The following is an 11,994-nucleotide window of genomic DNA, read 5'->3' as shown; positions in this document are numbered from 1 at the left end:
GTTTTGAGAATGATGAGGACAATGCATGTACAAATGTGCTTTACACAATTGATGTATGTATGGATTGTGATAAGAGTTGTATGAGCTCCTAAAATAACGATTAAAAAAAAAAAACCTGTGCTCTTCCTGCACTCTGTACCATTGCATGTGGCTGCATGAGTCTGAAGAGGGCCTTACGGACTAGTATCACACACGCACTTATGGACTTGAGTTGGACAGGGCTGGCATGTGTTATTGATGCATAATTGCTTCCTGACTTAAAGCTCTTTCTCACACATATATGAGTGTCACTGGATTTGTTTCTCTAGTCAACGCCACTTTAATTACACAAGTAACAACCAAAGAAATGGATAGATGAATTAAAAATGGCCAAAAAAGTTGATAATTGGATGATAGGCATATCATGGGTTCATTATTCTCTCCACTTTGTATATTTATTTGAAAATTCTGTATAAAAAGTTAGAAAAGGAAACTAGTGAGTCAATATCAATCTCTCCGAATAATATCAACTTCTAGCATATGATGGCACTACGATTTACCTGTTCTAGGGGGAGCTTTGAGGTCCAGGTACTATCCAGAAGATTCTTCTTCTCACCTTTAGGGGCATCTCTCAGACGTAAAAAGAGTTCATGTGCATTCAAATAACATATCTGACACACACCGTGTTCAGTTTCAAACACCTTGGCTCGAAGGTAACCATTGTCAGATCGAATCCAAAACTCCTCCTGACATTTCAGAGAGCAGAACCGTGAATCCCAGGCATTCCCTTGACGCTCTTGTTCAGGCTGGCAAGTGGGCTGCTGACAGCTAATGCAAAGTGGATTCCCTTCCTTATCCACAGCTTGCAAATAGCCGTTGGAGGCAGGCGCTTTCACAGAGAGATCGGCTGGAGCTGTGCAGGGATTCAGAAGTGGGACGCAGGCACCATCTGGGTTGTAACTGGACAAAACATTGGATTGCAACTAATTTCATGACGATTTTAGTGTAAATAAACTGTCATTGCTTTGTATAAATGCCATCAAAATCTCTATAGAGACAACTGGTAAATATAGAGCCCCCACAAATTTCTGATTCTGTATGGTAATGACATAAAGTCAGGACTTTACATTCTGTTTCAAGTAAAGAGTGGAATGCAATTTGCCTCTCGGGAATTTAGATACCTTTAAGGAAGCAGCCCGACTTTGACATGCCTGGAAAAGTTAGAGATGAGAACTTACAGAATGGCCATTACGGCTAATGGAAGACTCTAGCCAAAGGTTAGTCGCTACCGTGCTCTGAGTACTGTGTGTCACACATCTTGTCCTCGTTAGGGGAGATGGGCCATTACTAAGGCTTCCATGGTGTTCTATTGCAGCCTCTGCTGGCCTACAGGAAACAGAATCTTCACATCTACAAAGTGACACAGTTAAGAAGCCAACAGTGTTGTTGAGAACTGGAACAGGAGACTTGGTAAGCGCGGATTTGACCAAAGTCAACTTAAAAATGGGGTTACTATATTGTGAAAGTTTCTTGCAGTCCCTGAAACAGCCATACAAAGGCAGCTGTCATTAAAAAACGGAGCCCACAGATCAATACAAAGCCGTGGCCTTAGTACGCCTCTGTCCTGGTGGTGCAGATGCTTACTTTGCCGAGGGGTCCCTAGATCCCTTTGTGATCAGACGGACTTGGCCCCCGTCTTTCTTCACCTTCTCCACGGAGGCTGCAGCAACGTCTTCTTTGGTTATGTATCTGAAACAATTACACATTAAATACATGATCTCTCTCTTTTACAACAGTTTCTCTCTTCCAGGTTCATGCTTCTCCTTGGGGAAAAAACAAAAACAGGAGAGCAAGATACAAATTCTATTCATTGTGCTAAGACTAAAGAGAAGAAATGGAATCGTCTCCCTTTATCTCCATTATGTGGAAAACCTGTAGGTTCTTTCTTTTGCGGGGAAATGGGGGTGGTGGTGTTTCTAAACTTTTTTTTAGGGTGTATTTTTCTTCTTTAAAAAAATCATTTTATTGGGGGAGCGCTTGTACAACTCTTTTCACAATCCATACATCCATCCATTTTGTCAAGCACATTTGTAATTTGTTGCCATGATCATTCTCAAAACATTTGCTTTCTGCTTGAGCCCTTGATATCAGCTCATTTCCCCCCACCCTCAAGAACCCTTGATAATTTATAATTCATTATTATTATTTTGTCATATCTTCCACTGTCCATCTCCCTTCACCCACTTTTCTGTTGTCCCTCCCCCAGGGAGGAGGTCATATGTAGATCCTTGTAAATGGTTCCCCCTTTCCACCTCACCTTCCTTCCACCCTCCCGGTATCACCACTCTCGGCACTGGTCCTGAAGGGATCATCTGTCCTGGATTCCCTGTGTTTCCAGTTCCTATCTGTACCAGTGTACATCCTCTGGTCTAGCCAGATTTGTAAGGTAGAATTGGGGTCATGATAGTGGCGGGGCATGGGGGTGGGGGAAGCATTTAGGAACTAGAGGAAAATTTTGTTTCCTCGTTGCTACACTGCACCTTGACTGGCTCTTTTACTCCCTGTGACCCGTCTGTAAGGGGATGTCCAGTTACCTACAGATGGGTCTTGGGTCCCCAATCTACACTCCCCCTCATTCACAATGATTTGATTTTCTGTTCTTTGATGCCCTTTTCTAAGAAACCCAAGAGTCATCTAATATTCTCTTGGACAGTTTTCATTTAAAGAGAAAAGTAGTGGGCATAAGAAATAATAAAATACCAGCCCAACTGACAGGGTTAAGTATACAGCTTCTGAACTTGCAGAAAATCTCTGTTTTTACCTCCCTCCTTCTTGGCTTTCTTCAAGGCTTCTCTGAATCACCTAAACCACTTATAATGGTGCTCTCGGTGCATCCAGGTAAAGTGATTGTCTCTTTCGTTAATCAGGTTCAATCACATCTTCTATAATCTCCCAGTTGTTCCCATTACTACTAGGCCATTCAAGGTTTATAGAATTTTCCACTGAAATAAAGCTACTCTTGACGTGGGATTTAGAACCTTATTAGACAACACTATCATCATCAAACAACAGTTTACGGGCTGGAAGTATAGAGAAAAGTTACTCCAATTAAAGGTGACAAGGGAATTTAAGTAGGTGAAATGCAATTACCCAATTAATTCCTTATAATTAACATGGCCCAGTTTCTCTAGCAGTTTACACCTATTGCAGATATTTTTTTCTGCAATTAGCTTAAAGGCAAATCTGCTTCATATTTTTGAGTCCTTTCAGGTAATAGGTGGGCAGCATGAAAGTTCAAGCACGACCGTTTTCCCTTGGTCTTATTCCATGGCTGCTGGCAGAGGCTTGAGGAAGGGGCAGTAGCAGAGTGCGGTGAGAGGAAATGAGTGGGGAGGGAGTGGAGACCGCCTAGTCGTGGCCCCCCAGCCCCCACCGCCGTGCCTGCCCACCTGGCCTGCAAAGTTAGAGCGCCTATGCCCAGAGCCAGGTCCCCTGTCTCACCTGATGTGGCCCAGGGCTACAAGAGTCTGGTTTGGGGGGAATCTTTAAAACGAGTAGGGGCAAATAATAAATAGAAGATAGCTGTTTTCTTCCGGAAACCACAACCACCACAAGAGAGCGTATCAAACCCAAACCAAGTTCATTGTCATCAAACTGATTCTGACTCATACTGACAGGGAAGGGTATAACCTACAGGACAGGGTATAACTACCTCTGTGGGTTTCTGAGACCATACATCTTTCCAGGATTAGAAAGCCTCATCTTCTGCCCACACTACGACTTGTAGTTTTGAACTGATGACCTTGTAGTTAGCAGCCCAATGCATAACACACTATGCTATAGGATCACTGATATTATATGTGGTTGAATGTTGTCAAATGGATGTTAAGCAATACATATCTTTATGGATTTACCCGATTCTATTGCTGCATATATCAAACAAACATCTGATTAATATGCATTTAGATTGCTTTCAGTCTTGATATCATAAAAAATAATGCAACAGCTTTATGTATCTACATTTTGTACACATTAAGTATATGTAAATAAGCTCCTGAAAGCAGAGTTGTTATGCCAAAAATAAGTGCTTTCATATCAAAAAAGAATAAAAAATGAAAATCAAGACCTTAACCCAACATCTCCATCAACTAGAAATAAACAGCAACATAATACTAAAATCACCAGAAAGGAAAACAAAAAAAACTGGAGTGGACATAAATGAAACAGAAAAACAATACAAAGAACCAAGACTGTAAAGTTGGTTCTTTGAGAGGATTAATAAAATAAAAAAGAAAGAGAACAAGCAAATAACACAAGGAAGAAATGAAATAGGTGCTCTCACAACAGAACCAATGGAAATTCAAAAAAGATAACTGAGTAGAAAATGTGAACAGAAATAAAACAAAAGAAGAATAGTCAGGCTACTAAACTCCTCACACAAAAGGGCCTGGGATCAGATGGCTTCCCTGGTAAATCACAGTAAACAGGCAGAGAAGAGCAGAAACTAACTCTACCCCAAGTATTCCAGAGCAAAGAAAGGGATACAACATTCTCCATTCAGTTTATGGAGCAAGCATAATCCTGATACCAAACCCAGTCAGAGACATCACTAAAAATAAAATTATAGACCAATATGCAAAAATTCTCAACAAAATCCTAGCCAATTAAAAAAAAACACAAAATCATCATTATTAAGTGGGATTCAGACGAGGTATACAAGGATTGCTCAACATCAGAAAAACAAGCAATGTAATCTACTACATATATAAAACAAAGGAAATATCAAGGGATGCTATCAATTGATGCAGAAAGGCATTTGACAAAATCTAACAGCCATCCTGATAAAACGCATTCAACAAAATTAGAATATACATTTCTCGATATAATAAAGGGCAATATATGCAAAACATACCGCCAAGATTACTCTCAATGGAGAGAAACTTAAAATATTCCCCTTGTGAACTAGATCCAAACCAAGACATCCTTTATATCACTCCTATTCAACACTGAAGGGAGCCTTGGTGGCAGGATGGGTTATAGGTTGGTCTATCAAAACCCCCAGCCCCTCTGAAGGAGAAAGTGGAAGTTTTCTATTTTCATCAGCAGTTTCAGCCTTAGAATCCCACCGGTTAGGGAACGGCTGGGCGGAGCACAAGCGTGATCAAGAGGAGCTGCATGGATACTCATGCAGGCTGAACGGATAAGGGAGGGGAGGCAAACACTCCTAAGTATATGGATATAGGTTGGACAGAGGCTATTTATTCATTGGTATTTACCTTTGCTGAAAATATCTCCATGAATGTGGTAGGGCATACAGGCGGCAAAGTTAAGAAAAGGTCCTAGACATAACAGATACTTGAAAGGAATGAGAGGCTGGGCTTGGGGGCTCAGGAACATAGTATCAATAGACCATTTTTTCTACCACAGTCTACAAAAACAATACTCTACATCTTACTGTGGTTAGTCTTGACAGTGTCTTAAAAGTTCATGAGCGGCAGTGTAAGTTGCAACTATTGGTCTGCCCCTGTTCAGAGGAAAAGAAGAGAGATAAAAATCTAAGACACACGGAAAATGTGGAACAAAACACAAAACTGTAAAAAAAGACCAGGCTTACTGATTGTATTGAGACTGGTGGAAACCTGAGCCTACAGCCTGTAGTTACCTTTCAGATCTGGAAAGGAACTCACCCCCAAGGCTCAATTTTCAGCCAAATAATAGACTAGTCTAGGGCCAAGACCAGAGGCAGCAGAGAGTATGGCAAGGAGACTGGTGCAAAGCAGAGGAGTCAGCCCAAGACTAGGAGGTTGAGCAAGGAAACCATGAGACAGAATAGAGGGGTAGTGCTGACCCTATGGGACTGTAGGGCAGAGCACCAGGCAAGCTTCCTGGTCCACAGAGGCAGAGACCAAGGGGCCACATGGCTGAGAGGACTAGAGAGAGACTGGGCCACTGGCTGAGATGTTGCTGTTGCTGTGGACCAATGTACTGTGCTTTTACTGTTAACTGATCCTGACCTGTAACTTATAAACTTCCCCCAGAAACCTTCATCATTGTGGGAAACAAACAAACAAAAACCAACAGACTAGTCTAAATGGGGAAACAAGAACCCTGGTGAAATAAGTACAACTGAGAGTAACCAATCATTGAGATCAAAAGGGCAGCAACTACCCAAGGCCAAAGTTTAGAAGAGTTTGGAAAGCAGTGGGGAATGGAAGCGAGAAATGTCAGGGTGAGATGGGATACACTGCTGTGGGGATTGCAATGGCAGAGATGATACAAAGTGAGTATGAACTATTGAATGGAGAACGTAAACCCTTACCCAATCCACAATAGAAAGTTCTGCTTTGTATTTTTAAGTCACAGATGCTTTCCACTTGGATAGATTTTGACCAAATACTCTCCTTCGCAGTTGTACCAATTTATACACCCAACCGCACTGGAGAAGATGAACGCACTCTCACTGTCCCTCGCACGTGAGGTTTCATTTAGTGAACATTGTTCCTAATAGTGATAGGCATCTCGAGGTAGCTTTTCATTTGTGCTGTTAAGATGGTAGAGATTGTGTTATATGTTTCCATTTTCTCTTATCTTCCTTAAAACAAAAAGAAGTTAAATCACAGTTAATTTCTTGAAAGTTCCTTAACTTGCACTTTTTCATTTTAAACTTCCCCCATTTCAACTACTCTGTTCCCTTGACAAAAACACTTCCCTCAAGTGTTTCTGGGATTTAAATGAATTCAAAAGCATCTCAGCTTTAAGGGAGAATAAGCTATTAAGCTTTGCCTCAGGTTTGATTCACTGTTTAAAAGCTTAGAAACCTAATTCAGTAACTTTAAAAGGTGCTGAGATATCTACTCAGAAATTTAAGAACTAAAAATAAACTCTTGTTTCCTACTAGAGGGTTAAACACAAACTTTTGCAAACCACAAGAAATAGATCAACCAGTCGCAAAGCAGCAGTGGATGATTTTTCAAACTTATTGCTATTTTCTAACATATTACTTTCCCATTGAGATGTGCTAGGAAGTTCAGGTAAGTATGCTAACCCTCACAAGGATGATGATAAAAATCCTAGTTTTGGTAAAAAAAAACCCAACATTTTAAAACGGGGGGAATGTTTTCTGCCAAACTGATTCCTACATTAGGATGGTAGTAGAAAATGTCAGTTTTTATAAAGACAGAGGTGCACGGAATGAGGTCCAGACCACGGACAAGAGACGGGCTCTAGGTTGCTGATATGCTACAATGATTGGCTGTGGCCAAGGGAAAACCGGATGGTGAAAGAGAAGGCTTTCGAGGAGGCTTTCTGCTCCCATAAAGCCGTGGAGGACACAGGGCAGTTCCACTATCCCCTACAGGGTACTGAAATGCAAAGATGTTACTATGAGGACTAAGGTGTGACTGACCCAAGCCCTGGTCTTCACATCATATGCATGTGAAAGTTGGACACTGAATAAAGAAGAACGAGGAAGAAACGATGCATTTGCATTGTGGCGCTGGAGAAGAATACAGGCTGCTAAAAACACAAACCAATCTGTATTGGAAGAAGTACAGTCAGAATGCTGGTTAGAGGCAAGGATGCCAAGACTTCACCTTACATACTTTGGACTTTTGTCAGAAGAGACAAGTTCCTGGAGAAGGGGTTCATGCTTGGTAAAGTGGGATGGCAGTAAAAAACAGGACGGCCCTTAACGAGATGGATGGACACAGTGACTGCATCACTGGGCTCTGGCTTAGGAATGCCTGTGAGGATGGTGCAAGGCCGTGCAGTGTTTCGTTCAGTTGTGCACAGGTTCGCAAGGAGTCAGAACCGACTCCATGGCAGTGAGTTTGGTTTTGGAGTATGTGTGAAGTGGTAACTAATTGTGATTTTGAGTTACCTTTCATATAACTCGCTGCCATAGAGGTGATAGTTTTTTGTTATGCTAATAAGGTGATGTCATTGCTGGGCATGCCCTAACCCTATTGTTTTGTAGTTATGAAGAACACCAAGAACTAAGGAATGCCTTTTTGGGCTATGAGTGTGATTCTGGAATAAAGTTAAAATCCTTACCACTCCCACAATCATCTATTCTGAAATCTGAGAGGAGGATTTCTCAAAAGTGGTACTCACTATGCGACAACTGAAAACCAATCAGTGTGGTGAGAGGCATTCTCCAGCCTTGACAATCAAAAATGTCTCCAGATAGTAGCACTCTGGGGACAAGGCGCCCCTGGCTAAGGACCACTCACTGGCCCATAGGAAACCTTTAACAGTGTCTTTCCTAGATAGCCTGGACAGCAATACTGGCGATCAAATATATTTGCATGTCCATCTTTTTTATTACAATTATTCTTACCCTTAACAATTTATCACGGACTCATACAAATTTGAAAGGACTTCATGAAGTTCACAGAAAAATGTAACTAAAATCCAGGGGAAATTTTCCAAGAATTTTTCTTTAAAGACTTTTCCTATCTGAAGAAAGCATAATTCATTTAATCAGCCACTCAATCCCACATCCCATTAGATGGATTTTGGTATATGCATGGAAAAGGCTAGAGAACAGATAGGAAAGTTCTGGAAGTGAGGATGAAGAGTAATTATGGGTGCATGGAAACAGCAAGCGCCTAGAAGGCTTTCTCTGCCAGTGCTCTTTAGTTTGTTTCTTGGTGATCTCTTCCAAAGCTAGAGCTGGACTAGGGAACAGCTGACCACTTGTCGTCACAACCCTTGCTTCTAGCTAAAGGGAGACACCTGAGAAAATGGGATCCTAGACCACATAAAGGGATACTTGAGTTTAGCACAGATGATGCTGATGTCCAGACAGGAGTGGTCCCCATGGGACCAAGAGTAGAAAAGGACCTGTAATGACAGAAGCAAAGCAACCACAGATATCCGCCAATTCACCTTTCACCCTTCTTTCCATTCCGTTTCCAATCATGGGGGTGATGAGAGTCACTGTCTACCACTTAGGGCGGTGGGGAATTCAGTCACAACCAGCTTTTCTGCTTCTTGGCTCCCCAAACTAACCCCAGTGAAGTGCCAGACACATGGGGTGGAAAGGCAAGAGATATTCTTGGAAATGTCTTCTTGCTGCCAAATGGGGGGTCTCAGGAGTGGCAGGTCACAAGCTGCATGAAACCGTGACTCTAGCTTCTCTACGGGTGAGCAGGGCTCGTGATGAGCAAGACCAGACAAGGAGTCTTTCCCAGTGGATCTGGTCACATTAAAATATACCTAATTATGCAGCCACGATCTACTAAGTAATTACTTTATGCATGATTTTCTTTTAACTTGACAGAACTTCATTCGTGATTACATAAAATCCCTCAGAACCCCTGGAGAAAAGGCCACAAAGAAGTAATAGAAGAAAACAAAATCAGAAAGACAGTTCAAGTTCATACCTTTTGGTACTGTTTGGTTTGGTTTGTTGCTTTATGATCTCTTCAAAAGCAAGAATTGGGCTACAGAACAGCTGACCACTTTTCCTGATAACTCTTTGTTTCATGGCAGTTAGACTACTCCATTCTCGAACAAACCTCAAAATCTGCAAGAAAAATAAGATAACAAAAGAGCTGGCAGCTGGAGAGGCATCTTTGAGGCTATGGCCTTTGATAACATCAGAAAACTGAAGTTTTATTGTTGTTGGTAGGTTCCATCAAGTTGGTTCTGACCCATAGAAACCCTAGGCACAACAGAACGAAACCCTATATGGTCCTGCACCATCCTCACAGTTGTTCCTATGCCTCAGCTTGTTGATGCAGCCACTGTGCCAATCCATCTTGTCGAGGGTCTTCCTCTTTTTAACCACCCTTCCACTTTACCAAATATGAAGCCCTTCGCTAGGGAACTGGTCTCTCCTGACCAGATGTCCAAAGTATGTAAGTTGAAATCTCGCCATCCTTGCCTCTAAGGAGCACTCCGGCTGTACTTCTTCCAAGTCAGATTTGTCCTTTTAGAAGTTCACGTTGCTTTCAATAATTCTTCTCCAGCACCACAATTCAAAAACATCAATTCTTCTATGGTCTTCCTTATACAATGTCCAACTTTCACTTGCATATGATGCAATGGAGAATACCATGGCTTGGATCAGGCACACCTTCGTCCTCAAAGTAACATCCTTGCTCCTTAATACTCTAAAGAGATCTTGTGCAGCAGATTTACCTAATGCAAATGCATCATTTGATCTCTTGATTACTGCTTCCATGAGCATTGATTGTGGATCCAAGTAAGACAAAATCTTCGACAACTTCAATCTTTTCTCCATTTATCATGAAGTTACCTGTTGGTCCTTTTGTGAGGATTTTGGTCTTCCTTACATTGAGCTGTAATCCATACTGAAGGCTACAATCCTTGATCTTCATCAGCAAGTGCTTCAATTCTTCTTCATTTTCAGCAAATAAGGTGGGTCATCTGCAAATTGCAGGTTGTTAATAAGCCTCCCTCCAATCTTGATGTCACATTCTTCTTCATATAATCCAGCTTCTCTGATGATTTGCTTGGCAAACAGCCTGAACAAGTATGATAAGATACAACCCTGATGCAAACCTTTCCTGATTGATTTTACAGTGTACAGTATTCCCTTGTTCTGTTTGTCTCTTGATCCATGTGTAAGTTCTTCATGAGCATAATGAAGTATTGTGTTTTGTTTTTAATTTGGAAACTCAAAAGTCTACTTGGGGGAAATTTTATTATATCCCCCAAATAGAATCGAGTTTCCAATTAAAAAACAAAGACCAAGCCAATTGCCATTGAATCTTTTCCAACTCATACCAACCCTACATGAGCTTTCTGAGGCGGTAAACCTTTACTGGAGCAGATACCCTCTTCTTTCTCCTGCAGGGTGGCTAGTGGGTTTGAACTCCTGATATTTGGGGGAGCAGTCCAACACCTACCCAACAGTGCCTCCAAAGTTCCTTTTAGGTTTCCTCTGATTTTCACAGTTTCCGATCTTTGTTGTGAATACTCTATACCAGTGGTTCTCGCCTTTAATGAGTATAAGGACTTACAGTGATAACGTGGTCATAGGACCCAAAAGTGGTCTTGCTGTGTGAAGTAGCAGTGGTGCAGGCAAAGCTAGGGAAAGTGGGCACTGTGGTGCTGACAGTGAGAATGGCCGTGTACCAGGGTTTTGAACTGGTTCCTCCTGGTTCCTTCAGGAGTGATGACTCGAAACCGGAATGGACCCAGATTTGTCCAATGTGGTGAACCTAAGCAGACTGAATGGAAAACTATGGGTCATGTACAGCTAGATATTTATTCTCTTAGAATATATGAGCACCATTCGCATTGTATAGCAACCAAATCTCCTGGCTGGCAGAGCTAGAGACCCCATGCTTTTGAATGGGTGTGGGTCTCTGCAGTCCCGGCAACAGTCCAATTTCCTACATCAGGCTCCTGAAAGGGCTCCTTCTGCCTCCTCTGAACCTGCCATTCCAGTGCTTCCACCTGGAATGCTTCCTATCCAGGTAATCATTGACCAAAATTTAAACATTTGGGTCTGTTTCAATTTCAACTTAATTGGCCATGGCCAAACCTGTTCTAACTGTTTTGAGGCCCTGCTACATACTGAGACTGACTCAATTATTATAGGAGACTAGCCGTAAATAAACCTAGGGTTTTTTTTTTTATGGGTTAGCTGTCTTTTAAGGGGCCCTGTGGGTCAGGTGTTGGGTTGCTAACCATAAGATCAGCAGTTTCAACCCGCCAACCCTCTGCAGGAGAAAGACGAGGCCATTTGCTCCTGTAAAGATTTAGTCTTGGAAACCTTGTCCAGGGTCGCTTTGAGTTGGAACTGACGAGTTGGCAGCGATATCTCTGATGGAACAGGTCCGTAAACCAGAACTCATTGCACGGAGACGATTCTGACTCACAGTGACTATAATGTTAACACCGTAGAACTCTCTTGGAGGCCTTGCTCATCTTTGTGGAGCAAGTTGCCAGGTCAGATCTCCCGAGGAGCCCCTGGTACGTTTGAACCACCGACCTGTTAGTTAGCAGTCCAGCACTTTAACTGCTGCTCCAATGGCTCAC

At 42.0% G+C, this 11,994-nt stretch overlaps 1 protein-coding gene across 1 annotated transcript in view; it reads right to left on the bottom strand.

Annotated features, from left to right (window-relative positions):
- The window catches only part of ZRANB3 (zinc finger RANBP2-type containing 3), a 259,543-nt gene that overhangs the window by 8,635 nt on the left and 238,914 nt on the right, over positions 1–11,994 (bottom strand). The window contains exons 17-19 of the mRNA XM_030887987.2: positions 9,366–9,508; positions 1,624–1,728; positions 540–939 (exon numbers count right to left, since the gene is read on the bottom strand). Of these exons, the coding sequence (XP_030743847.1) occupies positions 540–939; positions 1,624–1,728; positions 9,366–9,508 (648 nt within the window). The remainder of the gene's footprint in view (positions 1–539; positions 940–1,623; positions 1,729–9,365; positions 9,509–11,994) is intronic.

Source organism: Echinops telfairi, unplaced genomic scaffold (genome assembly GCF_000313985.2).
Source record: "Echinops telfairi isolate 266 unplaced genomic scaffold, ASM31398v2 ScPeMD7_4;HRSCAF=17, whole genome shotgun sequence".
Lineage (NCBI taxonomy): Eukaryota > Metazoa > Chordata > Mammalia > Afrosoricida > Tenrecidae > Echinops > Echinops telfairi.
This window is presented reverse-complemented; position numbering and strand designations above follow the sequence as displayed.